Here is an 18,015-nt window from a genome sequence, read left to right on the forward strand (position 1 = left end):
TGTAACTATAAACAGAAATCCTTTTTGTCTGACCATAAAGTGGTTAACCATAAGCTGCACTGATGAGACCTAAAAGGTCGAAACAGTTGTTGCACTGTCTGCAGCTCGCTAGTCACTAATTTAATATAAATGTCTTCAGCAAATTTTCCAAAAATAAACAAGTGTAATGCCAACGAGTGCTTCATTGGATCTTTGTGAGTATGATTGTTATGTTGTTTACATACCCTATATCCAATCAGAGCAAAGCGCAACCTACTCAACAGCACCACCTGCCGGAAGATGAAAAACGAAGCATCGTAAAGCACGACTCCAGAATTTACGTTTTATTTTTGCAAAGGTTTTATTTTCTGTAAAAGCTTTTGCACGAACATTAACATGTGCATAAGTTCGCCTGAAAACGGAACACGGTTTCTCACATTGAACGCAAATACATGGCAAGGTTGGACCGAGAGATGGCTTGTAGAAAAAACTTAAAAAACATACAAGACAAATCATGATTATGGTTTACGCTCGAAATACAGGTTTTGCGTGTGGACAACAAAGGTCAGCTGCAACAGCAACACGTAGATGACAACAAGGTCATGCCATCCTGATTTAGGACCAACTTTTAACTACTGAAGCGTTGCTTACTGGTGCTTAAAATAAAACAAATGCTCTTTTCGCAGGATTAAAGTGGTCGTAGTGGAATTCATGGTAAGACTCCCGAGATAGGACCGGACAAAATACAAGATGTTGGACAATGCTAATTTCATGACCTCTCCCGAAACCACTAAAACGTCGCTCACCCAAACCCAACGGCAGAAAACGACAAGAAACTATCCAAGGCGAGTTGCTTTTATGTTAAAAACTTCACTGGTGATTAGACATGTGTCATGGTCACGCGCTTCATGATATAAATATATGGTGCTCGATTGACATTTGATGGTTCTCGAGCGCCCTCTTGTGTGTTGCAAAGAATTTGAGGTGGAAAGTTTGATACAAAGGTGTTGTGTCGACTGACGAGGTTTCACGGACCTGATCTGAACCCAACATTTACCCCCTTTTCAACGAGCATATGTTTAAGTTGGGACATGCGAAGGAGCGCCTCCGGTGTGGGCACGAAATATATTTTTTTCTTCTCGTTCTCCACACTAGAGGGTGACGGAGATCCGAATAAGTTCCAGGAGGGTTTGACTTCGAAAGTTCGACGTTCAATGCAACCGCTACGAACCAAAACCTGCACATACATCGGATTATATAATATCAGTCTTGTGACACTTAACTGTACTTTTCTGATTTTGCTAAAAAGACTGGAAATAAAAGTCAGTCTTTTTAACAGTTCCAAACCAGAAAAGTACAGTTCATATATATTTAGCAATAAATACCATTGTCGTATACATTTATTTCAAGACAGGATAAACCCGGGAAAGCTAGATCAGTTTGTATTTGAACAAAGTTTTGTATTTGTTTTTTCTTGCTGCAATAATGAACAGCAAAAAGTCTTTGTATTTAATTGTTATGTTTTAATGAAGGAAAGTGGAAAGTTAAGTTGTAAAACTTATTTTGTTTTACAAACAATACACTGACGCAGCCACTTCGATAATGTGTTTTTGTTCTGTGGAGGGCCTTGCCGGGGCATAAGATTTTTGATTGGGTAAAATCACTACAATAATAAAAACATTGCAAACTTGATCAAAAACACAAACAACGAATTCCGTACCTCGATAATTTGTAAGATTTCTATCTTCAGCATGGGTTGGCTAAAATGGAGCGTGAGGCATTCGAGCGTGACGCCAGGGTGCCACAGAATCTGAAAGATAATGGCCGTGCATTGGAACACTTACCGACGGCTTTTATTTAACGATATTTCTGTTATTTTCCTTTTTTTATAAGTTGAGCTTCACACCAAATACAAGTGCAACCTCAGCATTCCAGACTACTTTGTTTAAACAAACAACGTTTTCCGAGATGTCCGCATTAATGAAATCAAAAAGTAATAACGCCAACTTATATTTCACAAAATGAAATACGTTTCTGGTAGTTTTGTCTCTAATAGAGGCGTTTCTATACATGCTTGGCGCTCGAATTAAACGGTCTGACTCTATTTAAATAAAAAATTCAACAATATGCAATAAGACAACGATCAACTTAAATACTCACGTGACTAAACACTCCGTTTAGAATGAGACAAGCCGTCTCGATTTGAATCTCCGCGCATGCGTTGTGCCAAGGGCGACAGATGAATGTGATTGGGTCAAAACTCCCCGGATCCAACCTATCACAACACGCCACGTGTCAATGTGAGAAGTTTGGACTTACTGACACAGCACAAAAAAATAAATCTTACAGACTCATGGAATCTTCCGTTGAAACTTCATTGCTTGTGCTTGCCTCTGACGTCAGAGAAGCAGTGACGTCATTGCTAAATCAAGTCATAAAATGGCAGACATTTTTTTGAGCAATTTGAAATTGTAATTTAATGATGCCTATCAAAAAATCGTGATTTAAGCGCGTCCAAAAACTATCGTTTATGTTTGAGCAGTGTTTCCCAATTTTTTTTTTGTCCAGGGACCCCTAAAGCCTTAGGAGACACGTTCTGCAGTTTTTGCTTAAAACTAGATTTTAAGAGCTCATGTGACTCTTCATATTTTGTTTGGAACCAACACACACGGAAAACTCTGTGCTAGAGCACCAGAGAGTCATCTTTGCCTCAAAATACACAAACAACCTAATGTTGGTAAGTCACATAAGCGAGTGAGGAGCAGTTCAAACATAGTTATCTTGTTGGAATACTGAGCCCAAGTTTGAAACCCGAAGCACTCACTTTAATGATGCAGAGTCCGCAAATTCCTGCCGAAGTTTTTCCGCCAATTTTTCTTGACTTCCCTTAAACTTCAAGCCCACCACACACCACTTGGTGGCGTGTTTGCACGTTACGACACGCCATCTGAAACATTCACAAACAATTTTGAAATGTTAAAATTTTCTTCTGGAAATGTTTGTTTGTCGTATTAAACGTTTCGCAAGTACAAAATAATATCTTTCTAAACTATAAAAATTACTGATCACCGATAAACTTATCGGTTGTACTTTGACAGTCAGCATTAAATTTGCTAGAACAACTTTTTGAAAGAATTTTTGAACTGATTCAATGCACTGTGTAATTCACACGAGTAATCAATATTGTTCTCACTCGAGCTTTCCGACCAGATACAGGATGGAATGTTCGCAAAGATGTTCCAAACATTCATCCAAAGACTTTCTGCTGTATCCTCGCCCCTCACAAAACTCTGGCTGCACCTTCGAGACGATCACACCTGCGGTATTTTGAACATGAGATTCGGATAACTGTTACAATTTGTTAGTCCCAACCAATACATCACATAAACGTTATCTCAATATATAGCACATAAACAAAATCTTGTAATTTTTTTGGAAAACACTCGCACCCAGAACACCAGCTTCTTCCACAAATCCGACCAACTCCAAAGCCAGAACATTTAAACCCAGTTTGTTCCGCATCGCCGCGTTGACGTCACGCCTCACTGATTCGCTGAGATCTTCCCCGATCACGTGAAAGCTTGACGTCACAGTTCGGCTACGTAAGGTTTCCAGCCCTCTACGCAACATGGTCTCGGTGTCAGGGGTAACGAGGGGTTTTTCCTCGCCCTTTTGGGTGCGGTTGCGCAGGGTGACCGTGCACGGGACCAGGGACACGAACCCCCGAAAGAAAGAGGGAAACTCCCGGGATTTTAAAGGAGCTTCTTCGTCGAAGAAAGCGTGTTTCTTTTACAACAAAAAAGATTCAGACTAAAAGTTGATAGAAAGGTTGGATGGGAAGTTTTACCGAGTCGAGAGTAGCTTGCGTGACGTCATTGCTGTCGTCATCATCGCCTCGTTTCCCAACAGGAGTGCTTGATATGGGCGGCCTGCTGAAAGTGTACAAGTGTGGTGGTGTGGTGCTGGAATTAAGCTGTGTTCGCCGAGAACAATAACTTACTTGTTCGAGAAGTTCTTGGAAAAGAATGCGATATTTTCCGGTAAGTCGAGGTCAGAATGAATTTGGTCACTCAGCAGACAAGCTGTGATAACACGGAGTTAAACAATAGTCACCTTTACAAGGGCGTCTAAAACCAACCAAACAACTTACTTGCCATGAGCACCACAGCGCTGGTGCTGGACTTTATTCCACAAACCAAAGGTTCGTCGTTTTTGAGGAGTTCGGTCGTTTCTTTCGTCTCGTCGTATACAGGACCCAAAAGTCGGTCCTCAAAATATCTGTAAATGTGACAAAAAACTCTGATAAAATAGTCTGTGTTACGTCACAAAGCAAATAACTAGAAAAGGCAATAAACAAACCGGTATCGACAAATAGTTACGAAAGATGTGAACATGGTCACCCGTGCAATAAGGTTCTTTTAGGTGTTTATGTAGACATTCAGTTTTATTTTGGTTCGACATTCACAAAATATTGACATGGCAAAAGACGCAAAAAGATGACGAAATAAAAAATTAAACCACCAGGCCAAGAACGAAAAGATCACTGGTGTTTTAAAGGTTATACCTGTAATGAGCTTTAGACAACCGATATCCGGGAACACGAAAAGAATGCTTGGTTTGGAATCCTCCTTCCTTCCGAAGTTTCAGATTTCCTGCAAAATTTTATGCAAACTTTCATCCACAAAAAAACTAGGCGATATTCTGGAGTCGCAAAAACAAAAATATCACCAAGACTTTTACTGGGACGTGAAATGCGTTAATTGTGTTAACGTGTAGGTTTTCCATAGAGGGATAGTACAACAACTTCTTTCAAATGGGGTTTGTCGAAACGTAAAAGCTTACCTGATGCGTGTACAACGTCCCAGGCGCTGCGTACAAGTTTGTCCGGGTATTTCTCAAACACCTTGAACGCCTAAAGGAGGAACGTAAAAAATAATGCTGTAATATCACTGAATACCCGCAGTCAACTTCTATGTGAATACTCGCCTGGTACTTGCTGTATTTGTCCTCCAAATACAGAGTTGCGTATATTAAGGACTCAATCGCACATCGTTCAACATCGGATTCCGTTTGCACGTCCGATGTCGCCCGACATTTTCCGAATGTTTCCGAACTCTGGTTGGCATCGTACTTCATCGTGTTATATCTTAGAGTACAGGTTTGAAAGTTTTCGGTATAACAGCATTATAATAGCAATAATTGATACAAGTGCATAGGGATACGAGTATCTCCATATGATACCTTCTGTTTAGTTCTTCTATGGTGTCAGGTATGGCAACATCGCATAATGCTGGGGCTCTTGTTAATCTCGTTTGCAGGCGGGTAACCAAGGTCTTAAACAACTTGGACAAGTTCTAAAAATTCAAAAAAGGAAAGGTATTGAGTCAGTTTTATATAATACATTGAAAATACACATAATATACGCAGCAGACAGAATATCTGTTTCACCACAACTACAGAATATTAATATCGTAAGTGTCAAAGGTGGGAATCGAACCACAAACCTCACGCAGTGAAGCCGGAGGTTGCTCGCCAGTGGTGAAAAAGTCTGAGAAAGCAGATTTTAAAAATTCTTTATCTGCCATGACGTCAGCAACGGATATTCTGCAAAATAACCCACGCAATTTAAGAGCAAGCGCGTCGTTTTACCATAGAACAAAGGCGCCGTCTAGCGGTAATAAAAATTCGCGATTTCATTGACTCTTACTGGTGAGATATTCGATTGTGGTCGTTCTTCATTATGACGTGGATCCGACGTCCGCATGCGTACGACGTCTTGTCACGTGACTCAGAGCAATTCGTCCGCAAAACGTCACGTACAGCGAGAAGGGGAATCACCTTGAACTTCGGGGAGATCTGTGAGTTTTATGCAAAGAATCAGAATAATTGCTGTAAAAGTGAACAAAACTATTGGATTGAAGATTTCAAAAAAACAATTTTATACAAAAAAGGGTTCTTGAAATCGCACAAAACAAAAGCATTGCTTTCAGTTGTTTTCCAGCAGCCTGAACGGTAAAAGTTTCTCAGGGTTCCTTACCACGTTAGTGATAACAGTGGACGCTATCTTGCACACAAGCAACATTGCATCTTCGTCTGGGGAAAATATCGACCTCGGTCTTCCCATGGAAGAATCTACAAGAAGTTTGAGCGACGCAACATCTACAGGATCGACGTATTTCTGTTGAGTAATATGGTTTGTGTCGAGCTTGGGACGTAGTAATGTATGGAACATGAATTTTTCTCAATTTTTTTGAAACACACAGCTTTTGGAGCATGCTTTCCGAGTGTTTAGAGGGGTGTGTTAACACAAGTTGCAAATCAACAAGCTTTGCTGCGATTTTTGATGGAAATTACAAAATTAACTCAAATCGCGAAACAATAACGACTCAAAAGTTTAAATGAGAGTAAACGTCTGTCAAAGCTCCTTGCCAACACTTGAATAAAAACTCAAGTCTTATCACCACCTTCCGAACTCTGTCCTGCGTCTTCCTCTTCCTCTTGTTCGGAGGTTGAGGAGTGGATTTATCAGTGGATGTTGTCGTCTTCCTCTTGTTCCCGCGACCTCCCTACAATCGTTCGAAAAACGGGCGTGAGTTTATCTGGATTTCACCAAAAAATCTCCAGGCAAAAAATATGCAAAAAGCCAGCAGACAACGCAGTAATGTTTCATGTAATTCTATGATTGGCAGGATCGTCCAACTGCACAGGTCCTTGCTTGGAGATCACAGCTACGTTATCGAGATAATCAGGTTTACAAGCCATTTCTTGTAAGTATTAAATGGGATGTGCGAAACGCATTGAGTTAACTATACGAAATAGAAAGAGCTAATAGGCTAGTCACAGAGTTGCAACGTTTTCGCGTAAATCATCAGAACTAAACAGGAATTAATGGTTTTTACTGTAAAGAAGGTAGATTCCGTTTTAGAAGGAAAACGTGCATTGACAGTGCTGTGCAACGTACCACGGAAATAACTTGTTATCTTAAATAATGCTTTACCCCGTCCTTAAGTATGGGCAAAGGTGGCATTATCAAAAAACCTTCGAGATTTTTTATAACTTCACGGCAGAGTCCGCAGAGGACACCAAACAGTTTTGTGTTGTTTTTTTGTCTTTTGGGTGATGTAACATAGTGACTATTTTGCGCACGTTAAGAATTACCAAATCCTTGCAACACCACACCCAAGTCTTTAATTATTGGAAGTTTTTATCACGCACAGTTGTCATGGTACGGCAGTGTTGACGGGTCTGGTCCAACAGACACAAAATGATAAAAATTAACAGGGGATTCACCTTCACTCGATCGCTCCTCCCCACGTTGCTTTCCGACACCAAATCATAATCAGCTGCAAACAACAATTCATTCAAAATGTAGTGTAGTGCATACTTATACAGTTTCGAGTGCGCCAAAATCGCTAAAGTAAGCGTGGTTATATGCGCAAACGTCTAGGAGACATTTTCCAGTGATTCCCAACCTTTTTGTGGTTGCGTACAACTTGGAGGTAAAACAATTTCGACGCGTACCACCTAGTTGAGTGTTACAAAGTAACCTAGGGGATGAAGTAACAAGCATTTTGAGATCACTTGCGATTTTTCAGTTCGAATTATATCCGCAATTTGCGGAAAGCTGCTCGCGTACCAGTAGTGGTAAACGTACCCCCGGTTGGTAAATACTCTTTTAACTGGTGAAAAACTTACATTCTGTACTGTCTGTTTGACTTTTCCCGCCATCAGACTTCTTCGGTTCTGAAAAACAACATGCTGCAGGTCTTACAACAGTGTATACGTTCGTTGGTTTTAGATTAATTCTAACACACGTAAAGCCCTGCAACATCTCAGGTTTGTAAACCTCTGCAAACTTGGCGTACCTGGAATTCCTTCCGAGTGCTTGGTCTTCCGTTTTTTCTTCTTTGTTGCGTCACCATCAACTGACCGCCTCCCTCTTTTTTCGCCTATTGTGACGTAGCAATGAAATATTAACTTTGAATTGTTTTTTGGTTACAACGCTCCCGACATTACCATTGTACAAGGTTCAATGGCTTACCTGCTGAAACTCGCTTTTTGGGCGTGGATCCAAACAACTTGATTTTGGAGTTTGTCAGTCTGGGTAGCCTGGAGACGTTCTGTAACAATTATTACCATTCTAACAATACTCGTGGATTTTTTTTAATCTTCCAATCTTCAGTGAAAGATAACAGCAATTTTTCATCTCAAAAAGTTACTGTTTGAAACTTGAATAAAAACAAGGCCTTGGGACTATATCAGTCAACATCCCTATAATGTGTTTTTGAGATTCCCATTTTTTATACATCATTTACTTCCACTAGATGGAGCGGGAGTCATACAAAGTAAAGCATCTTAATTTCCAAAATTAATTTGACTGAATTTTGTTTTAAACTCAAGTTTTATGTGAATAATTGTTGAATATTTTTATGTTATCATTGTCAGTATAGTCCAAAGTTGCTACCAAACCTTAGAACATTCTTGAAACTTGGGAATTATACGGAATATGAAAGCACTACAAACGTGTATTACCTTTCCGTTAACGACAGCTTCAACTTCGCCATTTTGCGGGGCGACCTGAAATTACGTCACAAAGTAAAAATCCGAAATTCTACGCGAGTTTAACAAACGACCCCACCTTCTTCGTCTTCATGCTGCGATACCAGTTACGGTAGAGATGCGAGAATAAGGAAGAATCGAAGCCACAAGCTCCCTTGCCGTCACCGGGAATCGAACCGTCGTCCCTCGGCAGATGGTTGGGTCTATCATGATTGTTAGGTGCGGGGATTTATTAAAGATTGTTGAGGTCGTGGCTACAGACGAAGGCTTGTTTCGACTTACCTGCTAACGTGTTCTTGGATGAATTTCTTCAACATGACTCCGTATCTGTGTTGATCAACGTTATTTTCGTTGTTTTGATTGACACCTGCACAATGACATTGGTGAGTGATACAAAGTGTTGTGTTACATAAAATGTATTAATGTCCATGTGCAAGTTCACTGCCAGTCATCCATTGACACCAAGGTCAAGACATAGGCGAAGGTGATGAAAATTGCCGTCACACGTGCGATTATGCGTTAAATTGTTGTTTTCCGATTGCAACATGCGTAGTAGTATTTCACCATCTCCCAACCATGGCGCAATCGTTCCATTCAATACTTGTAACATAGCGCTCAGGCCATTTCGTGTAAGCTAGCCTTATTAGCCTTGTTTTTTTTAAAGCGTCTGTCATTGCGACATACTTTCACATTGTGGTAAAGTTAGTTTGAGTGATAAACAGGTCTTTTTAGTCACGGTTACAAATATGAAGATACCTTGAGGGCAACATGCATCGCTATTCGCAACATAGTCATTTTACGTAATTATAAACCACTAAATGAACAAGAAACTGTTTGTGAGTCACCGGTTTACAGATTGGGAAATGACTCAGAGAATCAGTGGGAGGAAAGTAACTGTAGTTGTAATCACAGAAGCGGAAGATTACCTAAGGGAGTTATCAGACAAATGTCCTTCATTCTGTCCCAGAATTTTTCGACGTCCGCCAACGATTCCAGTTTGTAGTCAATCTTTTCATACGAAACGTTATCCGAAGTTTCCATGTAACTAGAACGCAATTTAAATAATGTTACTTGTAAATTAAAAAATGTGAGTTAGTTTAAACTATTACCCTGTCTGCATGCATCTATGAAGGGAATGGCATGATTAAAAAAAACGCACACAAATAACAAGTTTCTACAAATATTTGTTCAGTCTGTCGGTTTAATTCAGTCCCAACAGCAAAATATTCAAACCATCAGAAAACTAATTACAGAAACAACCCGAACTTTGTTTACCAAGGATTTAATACTTCGTATCTACTCTATTGGAGTATTGGAGAAGGAATAACGTGCTCTGATTTTCCAAGATATAGTGGTACGCTGTTGGTTTGAATAACAACAATGCAGGCTGGAAAGTCGTATAAGGATCTTATCGTGTCTTTCCATGGGTCAAGTGCGACTAACTTCCCAGGTAACAGTTTTCAATGTAAGCTTACAGATTTTAATTCTCGTGTCGCAGTTGTATTAATCTGTTTTGTCCCTTAACTGTTTTGTGTTAAAAGAAAATCCTTAACTGCCCTGTGTTGTAACATGGTAAAGTCCCACCTTTGTTCTGATGGAGTTGTGTCCATCAGGGCAATGTTTTTGTGAATGTAAACCATCTCCTATCAAAATGTTTCAAGGTTGATTACGATTTCCACAGAAGATAAGCACATGAATTACCTCCTCCTTTTTCAGACACTTGGACTTGCTGGTCTTCATGTTGCTGAGTGTCGCAAGACCCATGAAACAGAGCATTTCGATGACGTTTATGAAAGAAAACAGGTATTTCCTGCAAGACAAAGTCTGTTGTGAACATAATCATAATTTCATTCTTCCGCCAGAAGCAATCGAAATTCGCACAAAACAGATTACACATTATATTAACGGGATGGGCCAGATTATAACCAAAAGTGATTGTCGAGAAGCTGACCCCGGAACAAACTATGGTTAACAGTCCCTTTGAAATGCTGTCGTTAAACATGCTTTTTTCGAAATCTTAATAATGATATTCCTGTAATGAAGTAAGCCACAATGTTTTGTTCAGTGGAGAAACGATTTGCGGAAAACGATGTCAATCAAAAATTTTATAAAATTGGTTAGATTGATTTCCAAATCTGCTCATTCCAGGAACAGAGGAGACAAAACCATTAATGTGTAACATTGTTTGGAGGGTTCTTGCATTGGGCAAGGAGACTCAACAAATGACAAAAGAAAACCTTGTACCTCTTGTGTAATAATAATCCTTTAGTTTTTTCAGGCAGATGTCGAACAAGTGTGTGTTTCTTCAAAGGGTCTTGAAGATATTCTTCAATCCCCTGTATCTGGACAATTAACAAATTATTTACAATAACACAAAAGAGTAACTGATGAACTTGCACAAACTAGCACAGACAAAAAGTTATTAAAACCGTATTTTTTGGTATTTTAATTAATTTGCTTTTATAAAACAACTTTTTTTTTTCAGATCTCACTCCGACTTGTCGGGAAAAGTGGCTGATCCAGCTTGGCTGCGAAGCCTGTGAACCTTATTGTGAAGATTGTTGAATAATAAAGGTTACCTTGTAATTATATCTTTGGAACTGGCAGATGAGGGACAGGGGTAAGAGAAAGCCAGCTTCACCAACTTGAACCCAACCTGGTCCAAAATCCGGGTGTTGTGGAATTGGAGGCAAAAATCTGCCACACACAACAGCAGTACAATTTAATGCAACAATATACAATTGGCTTTAATATTACTTTCTGGTGTATATTGTGTATCAGACAAGAGGTAAACTATATTTTTATAATACGAGCAAAATTAGTCACGTGAATTTTTACCCAATAACAGAGAGACTAATTTTATTGCTACTGAGTTGGTCTGATGTGGATTGCTATGTAAATTGCCACACTGGCTAAAGGCCAAAATGAATAGCTCTGGCTGCTAAAGCAAGTGTAAGCTTTACATGGTCAAATTATTCCAAGTAAAATATTAAATAGCATTACAGGAACATAAAAAAACAAGATTAAAATACCAAAAAAATGACAAAAACAAACCTCTTCCAGGACAACTCATGATTGTAGACTTGAACCTTGTCATAGTCGATGGGTTTCTGGTCACAATCGCTACTAACTTTGTTTGGATGGTCGTACGCAAGATACCACAAGTAGCTGTGTATCGCCTGCAAATTTGAAAAGAAATAAAAAAATATTTTAAATGTTATCAGAAGATTTAAGCCTGTCAAGTTGTAAATGCAGTTGCCAACTAAAGGTCCTACAGAAGACGTTTTTACAGGAAAAAGGAGAATTTTTCAATACTGTTATCTGAATATGTGCCTTAATTGTTATACTAATAACCATGCACTGTATATACAAATTCATAAGATACACATGAAAGCTTGTCATACTTTAGCACGAATATGCTTGGGTTGAAACCCCATCTCATGGTAATCAATGCTTGGCAGCAAATCTTCAATCTTCACAGATTCTTCATGGAAGCTGATACTGCTGATCTGGCTGAAGGGCCTCTGAAACAATATTTACAAGTATTGCTTGTTGTCACCGAAAACATTAACAATACAAACAAATGATATATCCGTTTGGCCATAGTGCACTCCACAGTGGTTCGCCGTATCTGTTGTTCGGTACTCAGTATAGGGTAGCCTGCAGATCGACGTTGACCGAAAGGTACCACAAAGTGGAGACTAGTGTGCCTGCTAGTGTAAAACCTAGCACAGTGCCACACAACAGCTGCGCTGATGAGACCTTACAGGTGTGTGTACACACCCTGTCTGCAGCCAAGCAAATGTTAATTCTTGAAAATAGTAGAAACGACACAAATACCAAACAATAAAGTCATTGCTTGTTATCAATTGTTTATCCAACTATTACTTATAAATACATTGTAAAGTTTGGAAACAGAAATTTCCATACATCAGAATTGCAAATTTCTTTGGCAACATTTCTTGTTGTTTTTTTCGTTTCATTGGAGAGAACTCGGAACTGAGCTTGCTCGAGGGCTGTGTTGAAACGTGAGGGGCTGCAGTCCAACGACGTCACAAAATCAACCTGAAAAAAAGATATTTTCTATTGAACTTGCATGAAAATAACAAATATGTTATGACTAACAGCATGTTTGTTATGACAATCATGCCACAACCCAAAACAAATATTATTTTTGTCAAACTTATGCTTATTTATCTCTAACATGTCCAGTATGATGAAATAATCACTGCTTTACCAATCTTTGAAATCTTTAAACAAAAGCCCAAACTTTGAGAACATTGTTTCAAAATATTCTGCAGCATACGTCTTGGGTGACTTCATTTGAAGTTACAGGTATCACGATGTACTTGAGCAATCCATCCGTGTGCATTTTCTCAACTGTCCTCGCCACTGTTTTCTTGCATATCTTTGTGGTTTCACCTGAAGAATATTTTTATAAATAGCAACATGGTGTGCATGGGAAAATCTGATTTTTTGGTACAGGGTTCGCATTAGCGGTAAAAAAAAACGTATCGCAGAAATGTTATAACCTAAATTCCAATACTCAAACTTGTACGCGATTTGCATTACGCCTAAAACCTGCTGTTTTAAACTTGTTGACTCAAAATTTGTTTCGTAATACATCGCCATCATCTCATTAACTTGCGCAATAGAGGCTTGACAAAATACGAGGATTGAAAGAAAATAGTCGTTGACATTGCGAAGAAAAGTTAACAACGCTGTTAGCATCAGCGCTTGTTGCGTGTACGAATGAGTAGATAAAGAAGAATGCGGCGCCTTATAATCTGCTTCATGTTGCATCGCAACAGTCTCAAAAGCGGGTCGCAACAACTCCAAAAACGATTCGCAATTTGCGAATTGTAAACTGCTAATTCGAACCCTGTGGTGGATTAACAAAACATTCCAAAACACTGTGGGCTAATAAAGACAAACAACTTAATGTAAAATTGACAAATTTAACCAATTAAGCATCTACCCAATAATTCTATTAATGAAAAAAAATTATATTAAGATTGCTTACACCTGCAACATTAACTTACACATACAAAACACCAAAATAATTAACAAGATATCAAATGAAATACAGGTAAACTTCACAAAATCTTGATAACGAAGAAGCAAACATAAAACGCAACAAACCAAGTTTTGTTTCCTCCACAAGAAGAAACTTGTGGATCGGGAAAAGACCCTCGATGACTTTTTGCTCGTTAACAAAACTCAAAATCAGGTTTGTCCTCCTCATCCTACGTGTGGTGAGTTGATTCATTCTCTTCCCCGTCTGTGTCGGTGTGTCCTGTGGAACACACACATATATTTAACTCACAGAAGTGGGAGACACTGATTATCATGAGACAAAAATTTTAGACAATTAATTTAAGAGCAAATTTTTTTTTTAATTTCTATTTTTGATAATTTTTGAATTTATAAATGTTTAAATTCTTAGTTTTACTAATTTATAACATATATAATATACAATCTTTTATTACTAATATTTTTTAAAATACAAAGTATTTATATTCCCTGCAAAGTTGCAGACGATAGTTTTTGTAATAACTTTACTCACAGTAGACATTTGCTCACTATACGTAGAATCATCCAACTCCTGAACAATAATTATTGTCAGCATTATTTGAAACAGAACAAAAAGACTATTTTTAACACAATTTTGTTAAAAAAAGAGCAATTTGTGCCTTACAGAAAAAGATACGTCTCCTGAAGTGGTGGGCAGAAGCTGAGTCATCTCTTTCACAATGACACTGCAATAAAATGGACCATTGTAAAACTTTTTTCATCCCTGAGTTAGAGGCAACAAAACATTTAGAACAAAACTTACAGAGAGGTGTTTGGTGATTTTATTTCTGTTCCAACAGCGCTCAAGTCCAGTGTTTTATTCATGGTTCCTTCTTCCTCATCAACACTCATTGCTTCAAACACCAAAAAACAGTAAGACTTTCGTTACCACCATGTTTCAACTGGTGGTTTCAATCTCATTAAATCTATTTAGTTAAATATTACCGGATATTTCCAAGTTTTCTTGCATTTTCTTCCGTTCAGCCAGGAACTGTTTGGTGAGAGCACTGTTTTGTGCGAAGGTATTGGCGATATATTTCTGAACACACACTTTCCCCCGTTCCAACATTATGCTCTGCACAAACACAAGGTATATGAACCCCAAAAAGGTGTAACATTCACAAAAAGCTGTAGACTAGATCAAGGCCATTGAAAGAAAGCATTAGCAATCATATTTTCTAAATGAATTTCTTATTTTAAAACTTACTTGCTTTGGCATGAATTTTCAAGTAAACACAAAGTTTAAATTTAATCTACGTCCAGTGCAAAAATATGTGTACGTCACTTACCCTTGCATGACCAGATTTATTTATCTTCCTGCAAATATGTCGACCTTCTAACGTGCCATAACCCACAAGCTGGTTAAGCATCTCCTGTTGGGAGCAACCCTCTTCACCCAATGACACCACTATAATAAAAAACGTAAGTTTACAATCCAACTAAAGATGAAATATGGCAAAAAAAGACAAAAAGTTTGAAGCCTTTGTAGTATACAAACAGCTCATTTCACAACGTGTACTTATTACATATATACCCTTTACATTTACAATTAATATGAATGTTTTTAACATGTTGACAAAACTCTTACAATATCTGAAGCCTTGAAGTACAACAGGAAGCTCGGCAACCAAACCCACGTTTTCATCACCAGGTGGCGCAACAGCCTCTTCTCCGTCATCTTCAGTTTCTTCCACAGCTGGTTTCAGTGCATCTTTCTGTAGAACAAAAACCCTCATATGAGTCTTGATGAATGCTGTGTGCCGAAATATTGGAGAGCAGTTATATTTACAAAGTTTTCACATTTAAGTTTCGTTAATTCAGATATTGTTGCAAAGGCCAATAAGAGCAGTCTCTCAACAGACATGGGTTATGCCCTTGTAGTTCACTTCTGTGTTTCGAAAAAGCAAAATTAAAAAAAAAGTTCATAAAAAAACTGTTGTTACTTTGATAAGTCGTAGTTCCTTAAAATGATGCTTTTGTTTTTTCTCCTTGCTTATTTCTTCAATTACTCCTTGTGAAATTAGCTTTTTCTTCAATTGCCTGAAACTTGGCTTGGGCATTTGCTGCCAAGCATAAGAAATACCATGAATATCATTGATACAACTAGTGAAATATCTTACAACCAATCGTACCAACATTTGAGAAAGATTTTGTAAAGACATGGTCTTGTCGACTGCCATCTCCAAAGCATTGCACAATTCGCTGGATTTTTCATACATTGTAGATTTCAGTACAACTTTAAAAGACTTTAGATGAAGAAGTATTTGCTGATACAACTTGTTATTTTTGTCCGGTCTACACAATGCAAAGCAGTTAAACACATGTTTAAACTTTATTTGTATGGTTTTATATACAATATACATACCTTCTGTAAGCATATGATTGTTTCGTGACTAAACCCTTCGGAATTAACGATTTCATTACATAGTGAATGTGGGATGCCTTTAAATTTCTGCAAATAAGATGTGTTTGAGATCTGTTTAACAGCAGTAGGGTTTTTCACCAACTTATCAAAAGTTTATGGTAAATCATAACGGTTAACGGCTCTCACTTAAAAACAGTATTGTTGAGGACAGTTTGAATTTCACCCTGATATCGCGAGCGGCCGATCCTTTCCAATATGCAATATTCCAACTCTGCCAGTTCTTCAATAACCTAAAAGTCAAAGAAAACAAAAAAAGAACAAACTCAAGACAAAGCAATTTGCAAAAACATTATAGGAACAGGTTTACCAAACTCAGTATTATTTAACATTTTTAGAGGTCAATAAACGATCCATGGCCTACAAGAGCATCCATATCATACCTGAGGATTTACACCAGGGGGCAGCAAAGCTGCTTCTCGGACGCTCTGCGATGCTACAGCCACCAATTGTTGATGTCCGAACCTGTCAAAAGTATATGCACCACTATTTAGCATTTATAGTGAACGGACCTATGATATTAGCAAAACCTTTCTATGGCATCTTCCATTGCCATTTTTGTTTCTTTAATCAATCCAGTCACATCAAGCCTTGTTTTGTATTCTTTGCAAGATCCCTGGACACAGCACATTTTTAAAATTTTGTATATAATATATATACAAGGAACAAACACTGCTTATTGTGCTGCAAAATATTATTCAATGAAAACATTTATTGTGTTGCAAGTGAGTTTGCAATGCTGGGACCATAATATGTGATTTATTCTTTATTACCTTGATTAATTGATCTGTCACTGGTTGAACAGGGTAAACATCAACAAGTTTGTCAAGTTCGTCAGGGGCAATTGCTGTTGTGCTTCCCGTTTTGGGATCCCTTCCTGAATATCTTGAAAAATTGTTGATCATTAAACATATGTTACGTCTCAAAAAAACAAGACACATTTTGTTTCCAGTTGCGCAAATATGTTCACCATATATTTGCTTGAAAACATGTTTGTTTGCACATTTTTGGCGTACATTATAGGTAACTTTAAATCATTGCCTTACATATAGCACATCTAAGATGCTTATAAAACTATTTCAATTTCACAATAAAAGTTGTTTTGATGCAAACCTGTTGAAAATATCAGGTTCGTTTCTGATTTTATCCAAAACATAGAACTGGATTTCAACATGGTCAACCAAATACAACCATAAGCTGGATTTTATTGAGTTGGTCAGAGTAACGGGAATTATCTTTTCTCGCTTGTTTAGTCGAAGCCAGAGAGTGGGTAATGTAATGCCATCGAGACCCTCCAGTGCAACTTCTTGCAGACATGTTGCGAAAATATCCATAACTTTTCTTAATTTCATTCTCTAAACAAGAATCAAGTCATCTAAAACATAATAAAACTAAAACAGGGCCAAGCAATCGACCAATTCATTGTAAATATGCATAATTGTAGTTTATAAAAGATATAAATTATTGTGAAGCAACTGTAATTTGGAAAGTCTTATGCCAATAGTAAAACAAACTGTGGAAGGCTGCAGAGCATGGGTTCTAGTCCCACCAGAAGCATAACTTACATTTCATAGCACAACAACACAATTAACATATCAAATTAACAAGAAATTTGTACTCAATTTGTATAAATTTTGTGGCAATAGAATAACGAAATTGCAATCAAGCTCTTCCTTTGCAAAATCAAGCTTTATAAATGTTAACAGCAGTTTCCACGTGCAGGAAAACAAATTATTTAAATCTCAGAAAACAACACATTTGGTAACCAAACAACACTAAACTCTCCACGGCCAGTTTTGAGCAAAACAGTTTTATTTTTATTATTATTTAATGGCTGTGATCCAGCACAATTTTGTTACGGGTTCGAAACCAGCGTGAAGCGTCGCCATCTTGGGTGGGATTTCAACCACTGCCCTTCCGAAATTGACGGTCACGTGACATAGACTGCCGTTTTTTTTATTCAACCGATGCATTTTTAAGAA

The 18,015-nt window shown here is 38.0% G+C and overlaps 1 protein-coding gene across 1 annotated transcript; it reads right to left on the bottom strand.

The window, feature by feature from the left end:
• Window positions 1-379: 379 nt before the first annotated feature.
• Window positions 380-17,404, bottom strand: LOC145893862 (general transcription factor 3C polypeptide 1-like). The gene is made up of 49 exons (XM_082982231.1): window positions 17,147-17,404; window positions 16,807-16,918; window positions 16,564-16,649; window positions 16,417-16,498; window positions 16,163-16,266; window positions 15,977-16,063; window positions 15,744-15,906; window positions 15,555-15,674; window positions 15,200-15,326; window positions 14,901-15,019; window positions 14,557-14,686; window positions 14,375-14,465; window positions 14,237-14,297; window positions 14,105-14,143; window positions 13,681-13,834; window positions 12,845-12,960; window positions 12,469-12,603; window positions 11,943-12,062; window positions 11,593-11,717; window positions 11,118-11,235; window positions 10,783-10,880; window positions 10,240-10,348; window positions 10,123-10,181; window positions 9,465-9,583; window positions 8,821-8,905; window positions 8,618-8,741; window positions 8,512-8,556; window positions 8,021-8,099; window positions 7,845-7,928; window positions 7,675-7,722; window positions 7,270-7,322; window positions 6,444-6,545; window positions 6,017-6,157; window positions 5,687-5,835; window positions 5,484-5,583; window positions 5,221-5,333; window positions 4,966-5,125; window positions 4,822-4,891; window positions 4,544-4,631; window positions 4,130-4,257; window positions 3,980-4,061; window positions 3,827-3,911; window positions 3,429-3,765; window positions 3,173-3,296; window positions 2,804-2,926; window positions 2,327-2,401; window positions 2,140-2,254; window positions 1,700-1,789; window positions 380-1,216 (listed from the first exon to the last, which is right to left on the bottom strand). The coding sequence occupies exons 1-49, from the start codon at window positions 17,383-17,385 to the stop codon at window positions 1,007-1,009; spliced, it is 5,523 nt and encodes a 1,840-aa protein (XP_082838357.1). The 5' UTR covers window positions 17,386-17,404; the 3' UTR covers window positions 380-1,006.
• Window positions 17,405-18,015: the final 611 nt, after the last annotated feature.

Source organism: Ascidia mentula, chromosome 3, assembly GCF_947561715.1.
Source record: "Ascidia mentula chromosome 3, kaAscMent1.1, whole genome shotgun sequence".
NCBI classification, from domain to species: domain Eukaryota; kingdom Metazoa; phylum Chordata; class Ascidiacea; order Phlebobranchia; family Ascidiidae; genus Ascidia; species Ascidia mentula.

Excerpts from the sequence above, each read along its gene's own strand:
- LOC145893862 (XM_082982231.1), bottom strand. The coding sequence starts at position 17,385 with ATGAAATTAAGAAAAGTTATGGATATTTTCGCAACATGTCTGCAAGAA. Across the intron at positions 14,466-14,556 it reads AGAAAACTTGGAAATATCCG|CAATGAGTGTTGATGAGGAA; the intron begins GTAATATTTAAC and ends TGGTGTTTGAAG. Across the intron at positions 2,255-2,326 it reads ACGGAAGATTCCATGAGTCT|GTTGGATCCGGGGAGTTTTG; the intron begins GTAAGATTTATT and ends GTGTTGTGATAG.